The sequence below is a fragment of the Chlorocebus sabaeus genome, chromosome 7 (genome assembly GCF_047675955.1).
Source record: "Chlorocebus sabaeus isolate Y175 chromosome 7, mChlSab1.0.hap1, whole genome shotgun sequence".
Lineage (NCBI taxonomy): Eukaryota > Metazoa > Chordata > Mammalia > Primates > Cercopithecidae > Chlorocebus > Chlorocebus sabaeus.
Genome location: NC_132910.1, coordinates 74,259,583 through 74,277,878, shown reverse-complemented (window position 1 = coordinate 74,277,878; position 18,296 = coordinate 74,259,583). Strand labels below are relative to the sequence as shown.

The following is an 18,296-nucleotide window of genomic DNA, read 5'->3' as shown; positions in this document are numbered from 1 at the left end:
ATGCTTTAGAGATCGTATCCAAAACCTTTATGACCTAGACTTCCAGGGACAAAATATAAAAGTGCAAGGCATTTATGTTCACAGTTTTTGTGAAGCAAAATCATTTTCATACATGAAGTGTTCTGATACAGAAGAAACACTGACTTTCCCCTTCTGTGTCAAAGAAAATGTTGTAAAACATCCTGGTAGGTGTCCTGATGGGCTCGATACAACCTTGATACAGGAAACATGGTATTTTTCCCTCGTCTTTCCTTTCTGTTCCCTTCCTTACCTTCTTTTCTTCCCCCCATCCTTTCTTTCCGTTGTACTTTATTTATTTATTTTTTAAATTTTAAATAACAGGACTTCTTAGTTCTTTGAACAAGTGGACTACTTCTTTGGGGAACTGCCCCTCAGCTATGCCAACTCTTTGATAAGCCAGTCATAGAACCCAGTCTCTCTGGGCACAGGGGTGGCTGTGTGATCTTGCTGATCCAGACATAGTGTATTCTTAAGGATAACAATGACCTAAGGAAGATTTTAAAAGAAATACACTCTCCAAAAATAGTTGTAAAACATGAATTGATACTTCCAGAGTTGGATTTTTGTGGACCAATCACTCATGTTATACTGGATCCTAGTTAATGTGTTGAACATATTATTTGGATCATACAGCAGATTCTCCCTAACCCAATAAGAAAGACAAACATGCTTGTTTTAGATAACTTAGAGCATACTTTATCCACTAGAGTGAAAAAGCTGTCTTAACTATCCACGTGAAAGTGACTAAGGTTGGACGAGAGGAAAAACTACAGAGTGAAAAAGCCAAGTGTGTGAAACAGGCAGGGGAGATGAGGAAAGGCTCAGTGAGTAGCCTTTTTATTTTCTCCCCTTCCATTTCTTCCAACCCTGTTTAATTTTTTAAATAGACTTAATTTTTAGGGCAGTTTGAGGTTAACAGTAAAACTGGGCATAAAGTACAGAGTTCTCAGATACTCTTTGCCCTCGCATGCACATAGCCTGCCCACTATACTCAAAAACTCACATCAGAGTGGTACATTTGTTATAAGTGATGAACCTACATTGTTACACTGTCACGTGTATAGTGAAATGTATCCACCACTGTAGTGAATACAGTAGTTGCACTGCCCTAAAAATCCTGTGTGCTCTGCCTATTCATCCCTCCCTTTCCCTAATCCCTGACAACTACTGATCTTTTTTACTGTCTCCATAGTTTTGTTTTTTCCAGAATATCATATATTTGGAATCACAGAGTATGTAGCCTTTTTGGACTGGTTACTTCCATTTAGTCATATACATTTAAGGTTCTTCCATGTATTGTCATGGCTTTATAGCTCATTTTCTTTTTAGCACTGAATAATATTCCATTGTCTGGATTTTTATTCATCCATTCACCTGTTGAAGGACATCTTGGTGGTTTCTGTTCTGTTTTTAGTGTCGTTCATTTGTTTAAATTTCTTTCTTCTGCTTTAAAGAGCATCAAAGGTAGATGGGGGTCTTAATTAGCAACCCACATAATCCACAAAATAGGTATGAGAAAAACTGAGGCCCAGAATTGAAGTGACGGGCCAATGGCACTGTTCTCTTCCCAGTGCATTTGTCTATGCCTAAACTCCAACATCTGACAACACCTCACTGGCAGCCTGTAGGTCTAAAGATCACCTACTCTCTGGATTAGGATGTTTGGCTCACGTTTAATACCCCAAATGTCACTTTTTTTCCCCCTTTATCCAGTGTTATAAAAGAATATGAATCACATTATCTTTGAGAATTTTTGAGAGCCATTTGCTTTCTAATATTAGAGACAAATATTTGGTACCTTTTATCTTAGAAGGGAGACATATTTTCCTGTTAGCTTTGTAATGACTCCTAAAAACTGATGAAAAATATCCGGTCCCTACCCTTTTTCCTTTATCCACAAAATAGTTCAAAAATTTGCCCACATATATTCATGCAGTTGTATCTTTAGAGCTTCAAATATAGCAATTTAAATAAAAAACCCAATACAGCTATAGTAGCCAAAAATGTGAATTTCCAAAATGATACTACTTTTAACCAAGATACTAAAATAACATTTAAAAAAAGAACAAAATGAAAACAAAAAAATGCTAATATGTGAAAATTTATGGTACCAGCTGATCTGTAACTGCAAATTTCTCATGATTATTAAGGCAAATACAATACTATGCAACAAATGCTTTTTCTGATTATTGTGGTAGGCAGAATAATGCCCCACCCCCAAGATGTCCACCTTCTAATCCTTGGAACTGTGAATATGTTATGTTACATGTCAAGGGGGAATTAGGGTTACACACAGAATTAGGATTGCTAATCACCTGACCGTAAAATAGGGAGATTATCCTGGATTATCTGGATAGGTCAAATGTAATCAGAAGCATCCTTTAGATGTGGAACAGGGAGGCATAGGTCAGAAACAGAAGGATACTTGAAGATGTTAGGCTGCTAGCTTTGAAGATGGAGGAAAAGGCCATGAACCAAGGAATGCAGGGGGCCTCAGAAAGCTGAAAAAGGCGAAGAGATGGATTATTCCCAAGAGGCTCCATAAAGGAGTACAGCCCTGCTGACATCTTAATCTTAGTTCAATAAGACCTTTGTCAGATTTCTGGCTTCCAGAACTGTAAGATAATAAATTTGTGTTGTTTTAAGTTACTATGTTTATGGCAATTTGTTACAGCAGGGATAGAAAACTAATGTTTATTTATAAAGGAACCTAACTTTATTAATAAAATGGTGGTAGTACACAGTCTATTAATTAAAAAAAGTAGTGGTAGAATAACAACAATAGCTATTATTTACTAAGTACCCTATATATTATTTCCAATCTTCATAATGCCTATGAAAGTTAAGTAATACTATTGCCATTTTACAGAGTCTCAGACAGGTTCACTAAATTACTCAATGTAATACAGCTGATAAATGGCAGAGCTAGGATTGGAACTCAGGTCTACTAAATGCCACTGCCTGTGCTTCTTCTACCCGAAGAACCTGCACACTAAACCTCATAAGAAAATATCACTTAGCATTGCACATGGTAGTGTCCTCTGCAATATGTATGGCTCTATCATAAATTCGAACTAACCTAACTAAAAGAAATTGGAGTTAAACACTTGTTCTTATGTAAATGTATACACATTTATTCCCAATCCCTTAGCTGTCTTTTATATTGTAATAGACCTTTAAAAAAAATATTGCTTTCTAGTAACTCATGTATTGATTGCTCAATTTGAGCTAACTGATCAGTTAACTTCTACTTATTGATGATCTACTGATAACAGCAATGACAATTACAACTCTCATTTCTTGAACCCTTCAGTATGTGCTGACATCTACATTGGACAATCACTTCCATTTTTCTTCAGTGAAATGAAAAACTGGATTCGTTATAATCTCTGGTGCATGATATGTACACGCGCTTTCTTGGGTGATACAATTTAATCTTCACGATGACCCTAGGAAGAAAGTTCTATTATTACAATTATGATACCTATTAGAAAACTTTCCAGAGTCATAGAGTTAGTAAATGGCAGAGATGGGATTCAAATTTTGCTTTTCCTAATTTCAGAAACTGAGTTATTTATCTCTTTGCTATACTTCCAACTTGTATGTATATTTGTATACATTAGTCCTTTTTTTTTTTTTTTTATTTTTTTATTTTTGAGATGGACTCTTGCTCTGTCACCCAGGCTGGAGTGCAATGGCGTGATCCCGGCTCACTGCAACCTCCACCTCCCGAGTTCAAGTGATTTTCTTGCCCCAACCTCAGCTGGGATTACAGGTGCTTGCCACCACACCCGGCTCATTTTTGTATTTTTAGTAGAGATGGAGTTTCACCACGTTGGCTAGGCTGGTCTCAAACTCCTGACCTAAGGTGATCCACCCGCCTTGGCCTCCCAAATGCTGGGATTACAGGTGTGAGCCACTGCGTCTGGCCGAAAAGAAACTTCATTTTTCAAGCAGAGATAAAGCAAACTCACAGTAGGAGAAAAATTAAAACATTTCAGATTTCTTTGACATGGTCCTAAATTCTGGGGTCTATTACTGTGTCCCAGAGATATATGGTGCCATTTACATTAGAAATATACAGATTAAGGTTTAAAATTTCCCCTTAAAGGCTCAGCATATGACTCACCCTAATGTGTAAACATAACTAATTTCTGGAATGTACATATCAAAGAAAAAGCATCAGTATTGTACTTCCTGCATTTATCACATGTGTTATATTTATATTTTTATATTTTCATAAATGAAAATTAAGGCAAAAGACAATAAAATGAAAATCAATATTAAGAAAATTGCTCAAACCATACAATTAGATGGATATTAAACAGCCTGCTCTCAAGTGACTTTTGGGTAAATGAAATTAGGGCAGAAATCAAGAAATTCTTCAAAACTAATGAGAACAAAGATACAACATACCTTAATCTCTAGGACACAGCTAAGGCAGTGTTGAGAGGGAAGTTTATAGCATTAAAAGCTCACATCAAAAAGTTAGCAAGATCTCAAATTAACAACATCCTATCACAACTAGAAGAACTAGAGTATCAAAAACAAATAAATCCCAAAGGTTGCAAAAGACAAGAAATCACCAAAATCAGAGCTGAACTGAAGGAAACTGAGATATGAAAAACCATACAGAAGGTCAATGAATCCAGGCATAGCTTCTTTGAAAAAATTAATAAGACAGACCACTAGCTAGACTAATAAAAAGAAAGAAGATCCAAATAAACACAATTAGAAATGACAAAGGGGACGTTACCACCGACCTCACAGAAATACAAAAAACCCTCAGAGAGTACTCTATGCATACAAACTAGAAGATCTAGAATAAACTGATAAATTCCTGGACACATAACAACCTCTCAAGACTGAACCTAAGAAACTGAATCCCTAAACAGACCAATAACAAGTTCCAAAACTGAAGCAGTAATAAAAAAGTCTACCAACAAAGAAAAGCCCAGGACCAGACAGAATTCTACCAGATGTATAAAAGAACAGCTGGTACCATTCCTACTGAAACAATTCCAAAAAATTAGGGAGGAGGGATCCCTCCCCAACTCATTCTATGAGGCCAGCATCATTGTGATACCCAAATCTGGCAGAAACACAACAAAAAAAGAAAACTTAAGGTCAATATACTTGATGGACATTGATACAAACATCCTCAACAAAATACTAGCAAACCAAATCCAGTAGCACATGAAAAAGCAAATCCACCATGATCAAGTAGGCTTTATCCCTGGGATGCAAGTTTTTTTCAGCATTACAAATCAATAAATGTGATTAATTCTATAAACAGAGCTAAAAACAGAAACATGACTATGTCAATAGATTCAGAAAAAGCTTTTGATACAATTCAACAATGCTTCATTTAGAAAACCCTCAATAAACCAGGCATAGAAGGAACAAACTTCAAAATAATAAGAGCCATCTATGACAAACCCACAACCAACATCATACTGAATGGGCAAAAGATGGAAGCATTCTCCTTGAAAAACAGCATAAGACCAGAATGCCCTCTCTCACTACTCCTACTCCGCATAGTACTGGAAGTCCTGGCCAGAGAAATCAAGTAAGAGGAAGAAATAAGATATCCAAATAGGAAGAGAAAAAGTCAAACGATCCCTGCTTGCAGACAACATGATTCTATATGTAGAAAACCCCATAGCCTCAGTCCAAAAGCTCCTGGATCTGATAACTTCAGTAAAAGTTTCAGGATACAAAGTCAATGTACAAAATCAGTAGCATTTGTGTACACCAAAAACATCCAAGCCGAGAGCCAAATCAAGAATGCAATCCCACTCACAATTGCCACAAAAATAATAAACTATACCTAAGAATACGGCTAACCAAGGAAGTGAAAGATGTCTACAAGGAGAATTATGACATTGCTGAAAGAAATCAAAGATGACACAAAAATAGAAAAACATTCCATGCTCACAGATAGGAAGAAATCAATACTGTTAAAATGGCCACAATGTCCAAAGCAATTTACAGATTCAGTGCTATTCCTATCAAATTACCAATGACATTCTTCACAGAATTAGAAAAAACTATTTTAAAATTCATACGAAACCAAAAAACCCAAATAGCCAACATAATCCTAAGCAAAATGAACAAAGTTGGAGGCATCATGTTACTCAACTTCAAACTATACTACAAGGCTACAGTAACCAAAACAACATGGTACTGGTAAAAAACTAGAAATATAGACCAATAAACAGAATAGAACCTAGAAATAAGACCATATGCCTACAACTATCTGAGTTTTGACAAAGTCAGCAAAAACAAGCAATAGAGCAAGGACTCCCTATTCAGTAAGCGGTGCTGGGGGAATTGGCTAGTCATGTACAGAAGATTGAAACTAGACCCCTTCGTTACATCATATACAAAAATCAACTCAAGATGGATTAAAGATGTAAATGTAAAACCTAAACCTATAAAATCCCTGGAAGATAATGTAGGAGATACCATTCTGGACTTGAGGCCTGACAAAGATCTCATGATGAAGATGCCAAAGGCAATTGCAATGAAAACAAAAATTGACAAATGGGACTTGATTAAACTAAAGGGCTTTTGTATATCAAAAGAAACTACTGACACAGTAAACAGATAATCTACAGAATGGGAGAAAATATTTGCAGCTATGCATCCCACAAAGATAAAATATCCAGAATCTATAAGGAACTTAACATTTACAGGCAAAAAAACCTCAACATCATTAAAAAGTGGGCAAAGAATATGAACAGACACTTTCAAAAGAAGACATACATGTGGCCAACAAGCATATGGAAAAATGCTCAACATCACTAATCATTAGCGAAATGCAAGTCAAAACCACAACGAGATACCATTTGACACCAGTCAGAGTGGCTATTATTAAAAAGTAAAAAAAACCACTCTGGTGAGGTGTCAGGGAAAAGGGAATGATTATATCCTACTGGTGGGAGTTTAAATGAGCTTAGCCATTGTGGAAAGCAGTATGGCAATTCCTCAAAGAATTCAAAACAGAATTATCATTTAAGCCAGCAGTCCCATTACGGGGTAGATACTCAAAGGAATAGAAATCATTCTACAATAAAGACACATGCATATGTATGTTCACTGTAGCACTATTCATAATAGCAAAGATATGGAGTCAACCTAGATGCTTATTAATAGTAGACTGGGTAAAGAAAAAATGGCACATATATATCACAGAATACTATGCAGCCATAAAAAACAAGGTCATGTCTTTTGCAGCAGCGTAGATGAAGCTGGAGGCCATTATCCTAAGCAAACTGACGCAGCAGCAGAAAACAAAATACCACATGTTCTCACTTATAAGAAGGTAAACAACAAGAACACATGGACACAAAGAGGGGAACAATAGACACTAAGGCCTACTTGAGGTTGGGGGGTTGGCGAAAGGAGAGGATCAGAAAAAATACCTATCTGATACTGTGCTTATTACCTGGGCAATGAAATGATCTGTACATGAAACCCCCATGACATGCAGTTTACCTATGTAACAAACCTGCACATGTACCACTTGAACCTAAAATAAAAGTTATATATATATACAAAAAGGAAAACCAAGGCATACATCAGTTAAGTCAATTACATAAGAATATAAGCTGGACTGCCATAGGACTGTCCCTCCAGGTCATTTTCCTTGCTCCAAAGAGACCAAAGTCATAAAAAAAAATTTTGTAGTTAAGACAGTGTTTAAAAGAACAAACCAAACAAGAGCAGAAGAGGCCAGGAGAACTTTATGCAAACATTGCTTGCAAACTCCTCTTCACCACCTACAGGGGTCTCATCATTTGGTTTCTGCAGGCCGCCAAAATCATTTACCAGAAAAGTGAATGCATTGATTCAAGGAAAGAAATGGTATGTTTTACAGCGTAGTTGTTTGCACTGTTCACATTTAACTTGAACACATAAAATGAGAATGGTATAAATGGAGGAGGTAAAAAAGACAATCACTCAAAGGTCTGCCTGAGGGAAAAGCATTGCAGAGGAAATTAAGGAGAACATAATTCAATCAGAACACAAACTATTTCCAGCACACTTGGATGTGAAGGTGAATATATGGGTACAACTCAAAAAACAACACCAAAGCAGCTGAATCATGTAGTGTATAAGTCATATTTTTATTCCAACCATCAAATAACTTCCTCTGGGATTCTTTTTACTGAAAATTATGACCCTCAGTAAATCTGACTTTGGCCAAAACATTTTCAGATCACAGTGTTGTTAGAACTCTGGTAAGGCAGACTAATGGTTCTTCATTCTGGATTCTTGCCTCATGTTCCTTCATATAGGAATGACATCCTCTCATTACCAGACAGCCTCTCAAAACATATGGGCTAATCTAGTGGGAAGTCCAATTATCATTTCAAGATTAAATCAGTGCCTAAAGCTCTTGTACCAGAGAACTGGGTAACAGGATATGATAGGTTTTCTTTTTGTTTTTTTTTTAAATTATGTACTCTTTTATATAATTAATCTGAATCTTGCCCAAACCAGCAACGATCCAAATTTGTTATCATCAAATATCAAAACTCATACCCAAGGTAAAAGGAAGTAACTAGGTCTCTTTATCTCTAGCTTGGGACTCATAAAAGTTATTTGTTATTATGGTTAAGATTCAATGGTTTCAGAGAGTTCAAAAAGAACATGTACTATTTCTTTTAAAAAAAAATTAGAGAGTTTTTAGTATGGTAAACTTTCACAAAAATGAAATTGCATGCATTCAGTCTTTCATTCATCAAACATTTATTAAGTGCAAACTGGGGGCCAGGCACTATTAGTTTTCTTTTATCAATTCACTCTGAAGATTCCAAAGCTTTAACACTGAATTACAAAGCCATTATGTATGGAAAATGAAAATAGTTTTCAGATTATTGCAAGTCAAATATAAAATAATTGAGGAAACCCTTTAAGAATACACTGAGTTATAACTAATGCACTCTATAGACTAATTCACTGTGAGAATGAATATAAGAATACATTATCAAGCAGGTCAGAAAATAAGAAAAAGCTACAGTAGAAGTTTAACCGGAAAAAATGTGGCATGGACAAGACTTCTAACATAGACAAGTCCTGAGCTAACTAGTAATTATATAAAGCCAGAAGACTAAGAGATTACCTGTCACCTCAGTACAGGTTAAGTAACCCTATTCCAAAATGCTTGAAACCAGAAGTATTTAAATTTTGGATTCTGGAATATTTGCATATACATAATAATTTCTCTTGGGGATGGGATCCAAGTCTAAACATGAACTTCATTTGTGTTTCATCTACATCTTACACAGATAGCCTGAAAGAAATTTTATACAATAAATAATCATGTGCATGAAACAATGTTTTACTGCAGCCCATCACATGAAGTCAGGTGTGGAATTTTCCACTTGGGGCATCATGCCAGTGCTCAAAAAGTTTTGGATTTTGGAGCATTTTGGATTTTGGATTCAGATTAGGGATGTTCAACTTGTATACTCAATCCTATTGCCTTGTCTAGGAAACATTATTAATTTACAATTTAAAAAATCTTCCATTAGTATGTGATCATCCATACATATAGAGCTTCTCCTTTGTCTTTATGTAATATAGCTGTATTAGAAGTTTATATAGTGAATTATATTTTCAATGAAATAGGGAGAAATTTAAAAATGAAAGCTAATCTGTATGACATCTCCATTAAGATGATCCATAGACACCTCAAACTCAGTATGTTTACATTGATAAAGTTTGGATTTCTATATATTATTTAAAAAGAGGGATCAGACTTTCTATGTATTATACTATGCATAATGTACAGTAAAACCCAATGTTAATGTAGCTCATTATATATGGATCCAGTAATATAAAATAAAAGATTCGTGGAAAAGGCCTTTAGGTTGAGGCTCAGCGATGACTGAGTCCAACCACCCTTTTCACCTTTCTAGCCCTCTACCTAAGAAATTGTCTATATTCACAATCATTCTTACTTCTTTCTGAATAAGAGAATAAAGTCTCCTATCCTTCAGCTGAAGGCAAAACCTTTCTTTGTGTCCATGACTGCAGTCCTCTGTGATCTTCCTTCATTAGTTATCCCCTTTCTCATTTTTCTGTTGGATATTTTCACACTCTTCTCTCTGCTGACTCTTCCACTTCAACCTATAAACATGTTCAAGTCTCTTCCATTCTATGAATATACCTTGCCCCTACCAGTATTTCTCTAGTTACCAATCTCATCTCTCTCCTCTCTTTTTCATTCAAAATTCTTGAAAGGAGATATCCAGAATAAATTTCAACTACTATTTTGACTTTAGTTCTCTATGATCTAGTTTTTGCCCTTACTGCTCCTTCAATGAAACTGCCCTCAGTGCTCAGTGAAGTCACTAATGACCAGCATCTGCAAGTAGATGTCAATGTGAGTAGTCCACGATGCTTGTATCTCATGTGCTTTTATAAGCTTCTGCAGGTAGATATGACCCTCCTTTGGTTGTAACTTGTCTCTAATTCCTAAAGGTCTACTTCTGCTGGAGCATTTTTCCCTGAGAATCAAAGAAATTGCTAAGTGGGGTTCTGAGGAGAGACGACTGTAATCCCAAACCAATTTGTACAGCCATATAGCATCTAATGCTGGAGTCTCAAGGGTAATGATATTGGTAAACAGCAAATAAGCATGAAGGGGGAAGTTTGTATGTTCGTGTTACTGTACATAACCAAGTTTTGCAAATAACAAAAACATAAAAATGGACTTTTGTGTATATTTAGTAAGGAGGGGTTTACTGAGCTCACGGTGGCTATTTTCATTACATACATACCCAAAGAGAATGGATTATCTGTCAACAACTATCTTTGAAAAATGGAAAGCAAAACATTTTCTAGCAGTCAGAAGCTCAACAGTGTCACCCTGACTACTCTGGTGTTATCTGAGTATCAGGACTGAGTGATGAAATCTTGCACTACCTTTGCTGATCAGTGGAAGCATTTATAAGTTGATAGGAAAGATCATTGGTGTCAATGCCTCAAATAATTTCACTATGTATTACAGTGTATTATTGTTAATGTTTCGATTTTTAGCAAGTGAAATACTGATTATTCTAAACCTTTCAAAACCAGCATAAGTAAATTTTACTAATGTGCCAGTGAGAAAATGAGAATTGTAAACATCATTTTGGGGAATGAAAAAAAAAAAAAAAATATTAGGAATAATACTCAGGGAAAATTTTAACTGTAGGACCAGGATGGCTTTCCAGTATAAGTTAGAAATGGCAAATAAAAAAACTTAAATGTATTCAAATGTATGTGCATCACAGTTCCGTCACATGAACAATGGGTCTCAAGCACCCAGGTAATCTTCTGCTCTCACAACTAAGTCAGCTAGACACCAAAGGAGAATAAGAGGAAAACTTAACCCAGAGGAATAAGCATCCTACAAGCCATGAACCACACATGATAAGCTATTTAAAATGGGGCTGGTAGGCAGAATCACCAAATAAGCCTCAGCAACGGGGCTTTCCCTTAGTCTAGGGACAGTATCCACATGGAACCCCTATTACCTCACACCAAAGCTGTGCACTGCTGGCAGCTATGACCCTGCTGGCAGAAATTCGCAGAAACCTTCAATTCTTGATAATAAAATGATCCTTATTTAATTAAAACAAAACAAAACAAAAAACCAAAACAACAATGATTGATGCTGTTTTCACAAGTGAAAAAAGCCAGAAGATGGCAAAAAAGCATAGAAGAACATTCTCAAGCCATTCCCACTATTATTTTCTTAGAAAGTTGGGAAGACATAATTTATCTTTAAAGGTATATTTAAGTAATTCTTGGGCCTTGAACTTGGCACCTAAGTGAGAGGCTTTTCTGGAGTGCTATATTCACTCTCCAGCATTGTTCTGCAGTTGTCTACAACGGCATCATCAGTAGTGCAAATTTGGTTATAACTGACATACCTTCATGGCTTTGCTTCTTCACAGGTATCACAAAAAAATACCCTTAGAGAATGACTGAGGGATAAAAATGATGGATTGTTGTTGATTTCTAAATGCAGCTGGCCTTTCATTGTCTTTAAGATGAAAACAAATCCTCTGAGTTTGAAATGCTAACCGGTATGTACACTGGCTTTTTAGGTTGAACCTAAGAAGATAATAACATTTCCAGCTATGATTCTGAGTTTTCTTCTAATTGTACTTTGATCAAACTTTATGTCAAATAATTTGCCTGCCAAGATAGGCACTTGCTCAAGATTTTAATTCTTAAAATTATAAGTAAGGATATAAAAGGTGAGGTTTTTAAGATGTTATATTCCTCTTTCTTTTTAAAATCTTTTTTATTTTTCTGCTTAAGTATTCCTCTTTAATTTCATGAGCTATGTTTTTTGCATTATTTCGCTGAAGAACCTAAAAGGAATAAGTAAATGAGAAAGCAACATGCACTAAATTCTTTGATGCACAAAGCACACAAGTTTTATAGCTATTTCTTTTTTACATTTCTAAGCCTTGCTAATCAATATTAATTAAACATTAACCAATTCACAAAATATTTGGTTAGGGAGTACCATTCCCCACAGAGGGTATACATGCAGTAAAGGCAACAGAGTTGGCATTTTTAAAATATCCACCGATGATAAATCATTTTTCAGACTAGATAGTTATTGTCATGCTCTACTGTTTTATCTTTTACATTTTCATGGTGCACAGGAAGATTCAATTCTGATGTGACAGACATCCCATAATGACCACACTAGATAAAAACTAAAATTCCCGTAATATTAAGTTAGTCTGTTTTTATCATTTAGCCCTATCTCTTAGTTTTATTTACCAGAAAAGATTACATCTGCAAAGTTATTTAAAACTATAAATCTGGCCGGGTGTGGTGGCTCACGCCTGTAATCCCAGCACTTTGGGAAGCCGAGGCGGGCGGATCATGAGGTCAGGAAATCGAGACCATCCTGGCCAACATGGTGAAACCCCGTCTCTACTAAAATACAAATAATTAGCCGGGCAAGGTGGCGGGCATCTGTAGTCCCAGCTACTTGGGAGGCTGAGGCAGGAGAGTCGCTTGAACCTGGGAGGTGGAGCTTGTAGTGAGCCGAGATCATGCCACTGCACTCCAGCCTGGCGACAGAGTGAGAATCCATTTCAACAGCAAAACAAAAAAAAACCTGAACAATGAATCTTTGAACAGCTTCTTTTACAAAGGTGACATCAGAAAAAGAAAAGACTGCATTAAGGGGGATGAAGGATGTATTACAAGGAGCAGCTGAAATGCAGGTTCCCCACCCATAGTACAGTGCTATTTTGGTGCTTCATATTTGTCTCAGCTCATACTTACAAGGGAAAAGAAACATGAGTTACTAATTTCAAACTTTAAAATGTCAGGAATGTAAAAACTAGAGGCTTCAATTTTTATTTGAAACCAAGGCAAAGACATTTCATTTAAAAGGAATATATTCAGATAGGTGCAAACTTGTCAAGATGGACTTTCAGTGCTCATTTCACAGATACAGAGGCACACAACCCACTATGCAAGCCATGTCACAAGAATGTTTTGTTTCTGTGAGTTCATGAAACGAATGGGTACTCATGTTTCTGAGAAATAAGAATGAAGCCATGTGTTCAGCAGTGTTTTTGCTACAGTAACAGTTTTTAAACTGCTCTGCGGAATCTCCAAGGTGCCTCAGAGGAGGCAGCATGCCCGGGGAGGAGGAAGAGGCATGCAGGTGGGACAGGGACCTCGCCAAAGTAGATCCAATATAATGGGCTTCCCACATACGGTTTTATTTGATGGAGGGGAAAGATTCTGCTATTAAAATCTTTCAGAAACTACACATTTGAAGTTTTAAAAATTACAGAAAACAGTAACACTGAATTCTAAAATAAAGCTTTCATGGAGAAACATAGTTCTGGATCGGAATAAAGAGGTGAAAAGAATATATGATGGTTTCTTCAGGCAATACTTTGCTTTTATAATTCCCAGTGTAGCTGATGTAACTTTCACCTACTAGTCTTTCTTATTATTTATTCTCAATTGGAAAGTAGAGTCAAATAGTGACAACTTGATGAGAATGAATTTCCTTGACAGATTTATAGAAAAGCTTAAAAATGTCTTTTCCAGCATTTCTTTATTGCTCTGAGAATTCTCTTCACTGTTCTCATGTGCTGAACGACCTGTTTCCTGGATCCCATGTTTTTTCCTTGTTTTTGGTGGAATGCATTTACTAGTAACTTCCTAAAAAGACATGCATGAAGATAAACATATTTTAGGTCTTGCATGTCTAAAATGAATTTATTCCATCTTCACATATGATTTCATTGTTCGGCTAGATATAGAACTCTAGGTTGGAAACAATTTCCCCTCAGAAATTTCAAGATAGCTCTCCTGTCTTATAGCTTCTGCTGTTGATAAATTTGTGGCAATCGAAATTTTTAGTCCTCTGAATGTGATGGTTTGAGGCCAGACACTTGGTAAAGGCTTTCCATCCAGAAGTTTAATGTTCAATTCTTGGAAAGAAGCTTTGATAGTTTTCTCTCTTCTAATTTCATTGTTCCTTCTGAGACCTCTATTAGTCAGATGTTACCATGTCTACAGTTCTCATCTCTTTGTCTTTTTGTTTGACTTTCTGGGAGACTTTTTCAACTTGATCATCCAATTCTTCTATTTGTTTTTTATTTCTACCTGAATGTTTCACATTTTCAATTAAGGAACAATTGAGCCTTCTGTTTTAGAGCTTCTGGTGCCTGTTTTGTGGTCGTATTATTCTTGTCTCTTTTTTTTTTCATCTGCTCCCTAATTATCTCTCTTCTCCCTGTGCTTGTTTTAAACTGTCTTTTATATTTTTAGCTTTCTTCAAATATTAGTGGTCCTTAGTTTTTAACTCATATTTAGGAAAGAGGCATTGAAATACCAATTGGAAACTGTGTGTGTCTATGAATATAAATATAAATTATATATTGATTGTCAAATATACTGGCTATTAAAAAGAAAATATACACTTTTCATGGGTGATTAGCTTATAAGCCATGATTAGTTTCAATATAGGGATATATTTAAACATAGCTTTACAGACATTATTCAGTTCAGACAGTGAGTCAACTGATTCTTCAAATACCTGTGTAAACTTATGTTAGGCCCCTTGGAGTTCCTCAAGATGTATCACTACTGTAGTAGCAAAAATAAAAGTTCAAAATAATATAGAACTTAATTATATACTATTTTATGTCATAAAATATAGAAAAGTTATTGTAATGAAATCTTTTGATACTAATTTGTTTTTATCTAAGAGTGTTTGACTTACATTTTTTTACATATTCAGGCAATAAATTTACCTGAGGCAAAGTAAATACAATTCTTGCTTTCAAACATAAAACCACTCCTTAAGGATTCTTTCAAAGTGAATAAAAATATGCCAAAAGGCTAATTTTGCTGTCACTGAAAGACTGTCCTGTCCAAGTGCCAAAAGTAGTGTGACTTATTTTTAATTTTGAAGAAAAAGGGAAAATATCTAATTTATGATGTGGAACTTCCACAATGGTAAAGTAGCAGGTTTACTATACCAAAAGTTCCTTTGCTCCTAAACAGGGAAACTTTGCTGCAAATATAAAAGCAAAACCCATTTTCCAGAATTTAATAGTAAATAGGGAGTGAGCTATTATTAAAGAACATCAGAAATAATCTTTGGAAATTGGAAACACAAACAAAATAAAAAGAGAAAACCCTATGAATCTAAATTCTTTCTACTTTTCTTTCTAGTCAGTCTAAGGCATGGTTAAATTCTGTTTTTCAGTTTCTAAAACCTAGTGGAGGGTTTCTTTAAGAACAGTGTAACCACTGCACTACAGCTCTGAACAACCATTTTATAAAGTTTAATAACATTCTAACAGAATGACTTCTTTCAGAGCTCAGAATTATGGTCATTTGGGGATGAAGAATGAGAACATGTCAACTGTGTGTTTCATACACTGAATAACAGATATGTGGTGATACTATCCTCAGCATTAGACTTCTCAGCCTTATTACCTAAACACTGGGGTCCGATCCTAACTTCAAAAAAAGAGCAAAATAATGAGGTATGCTTATTTCCTAAACAATTATTCTAGTGGAAACAGAAACCCTGAACTTTCTAAAGTTGGTTTACTGTTTTTTTTCTTTTCAATTAACAAGACATGTAAAAAAAGGAAGAAGCTATAGGCGAGAAACTAGCAATTAACTAAAGAATATGCCGAAATAGGGACATTATGCAGGCAGTTTATAAAAAACATTAGCTTTACACATTTGAAAGTGTAAAACATTAGCTTTACACATTTGAAAAGTAAAAAACAGTATACATCCTTAATAAGAAAAAAATAAAAATAGGATTACAGATGTTTATAAATATAAATCAGGTGAAATAAATGCTGCATGTAAACTATTAAATATAGCTTAAAGAACACACCATTAAAACTGAAAACAAGATATATAAATGAAACATTTATTATGAGTATTCATAAAATCTATGGCAACATAATGTGAAAAAATTAGGCAAATTGTAAATTTTTTAATACTACATATCAAATTAAATTTGCTGATTATAACAAAATTGATTTACTGAGCACCTGTTATGTGCTTACTAGGATAAGCACCTTATATAAATTATGTCATCTAATCTGGACAACTATGAAGTTAAGGACCTCTCTTAGCCTTATTTACATATGAATTAAAAGGTCACATACCTAGGAAATGGAAGACTTGGCATTTGGATTCACAGCTTTCTCATTCCATAACTCAGGGTGCTTAACCATAATTCAATTTCATATAGTTTAAAAAAAGTTCTTAAAAGAAGAAACAGTTTTTACATGTGTATCTTTTCATATATAGATCAATTAGGTTATTATTAGAAATCAGCCTTCCATCACTTCAAATAACCAAACAAAAATAACTGTCACTACCAGAATCTATGCTGCAGAGTTAATAGCATGCTTTGCACATCTCTTTTTTAAAATCATAAGCTCCTCTCAGGTTAACAGAACCTTCCCCCCGTCTCCATTTTATCACTCTTCTGAAGATCTAATGGTTTATATAAAATTTTGGAGAAACAGAATGAGGAAATAGACTGAGAATTTGGAAGAGTAGAAATAAGGTGGAATGTTAAAATGCTCAAATCGGCATTATCATTGGCTTGAGTAATTCCCCATAGATACAGATCTACTCTGGATATCAGCCTTGGGGACTAGATTATCTGGTAGGTCCTGACTAACTTGTTCACTGGATATACTTCTTCCCTATAAAAAGACTTCCATGTTTGGGTGTAAAATGGTATATTAAGTTTGTTGCTAACCAGCCTCTCATTCAATATCCACTTCCTTTCTGACTAATACTTCTTGTAAACTCACAGCAGTTTTAAATACCTGGCATAGAGTCAGCAATACAGGTATGGCAGCACAATGTGTTCTGGAGTATGATTAGCTTTGGTGTAAACATCCTATCTAAAATAGCCTTCAGGTAAGCTGAATGTACTTTTGTTGCCAATTTAAGCAGAAGGTGACGTTTGGAAATACAGAGAATCTCCATACACTGTAAGTAAATTGTATCTCCATACACTGAAGTTTTAAAAATTGTAAGTTAAAATGAACAACACTGTAATTCTGTAACCTTCACTTACGTTCCCAACAAAGAGTTTAAGGAAAAAGCTGGCTGCTGCATATTTCCATTCTATAACCCTTTTTATCCAAGTATCTCCAAAATCATAGATAGTGAACTTGACTAGCTGTTCTTAAGGAAGGTGAAAAGCAGAACAACCAAAGATGTCAGGGTAAAAAATCACTAGGCCTTCAACTCTCTGAGCATGTGAAATGTTCATTTCTACTCAGTGGAAAACTATTAAAGTTTGCTAAGGAGAATTTTATTAAAATCCAAGTTCTATGTACTGTCAGAGTCATTTAAGGTCCCCATTCTTCTGGTGCCATAATTAATATCTTTTGGCCACAGAAGAAAATATTTAGAGGCATTGACTAAGATCCCAAGATCCCAGCTTTCTGGACAGACTGTAAGAGAAGTGTAACCATACTACATATCTCTGGAGGTCCAATCCCTAAGGGATTCCTTATATAATTAATTTAATTTATGACAGGTATATAACCACACAGATTTTTAACACTTGAAAGGATTATAAAAAGACCATTTTCCTATCCCCTTATTAAAAGATGAAAGTGAGTTCTAGACATGATAAATGATTTGGCTAAACTTACATTGTTCTAGGTGGCCATGATGGGTCTTGGCTTTTCCCAAATTTCTTCACTTAGCATGTAGATCATAAAATA

General features: G+C 35.3%; 1 protein-coding gene and 1 long non-coding RNA gene across 4 annotated transcripts in view; one reads left to right on the top strand and one right to left on the bottom strand.

Annotated features, from left to right (window-relative positions):
* Positions 1–18,296, bottom strand: part of AFG2A (AFG2 AAA ATPase homolog A) — a 368,649-nt gene that overhangs the window by 43,870 nt on the left and 306,483 nt on the right. Inside the window, exon 16 of one of the 3 annotated variants that reach the window (XM_073017613.1) lies at positions 2,715–3,470. The exons of the other annotated variants lie outside the window; for them this stretch is intronic. Coding sequence (XP_072873714.1) covers positions 3,453–3,470 — 18 coding nt within the window. The 3' untranslated portion in view covers positions 2,715–3,452. Of the gene's footprint in view, positions 1–2,714; positions 3,471–18,296 lie in introns of those variants that run through there. 3 annotated transcript variants of the gene reach the window in all.
* Positions 1–18,296, top strand: part of LOC140712023 (uncharacterized) — an 83,469-nt gene that overhangs the window by 58,383 nt on the left and 6,790 nt on the right. The window lies entirely within an intron of this gene.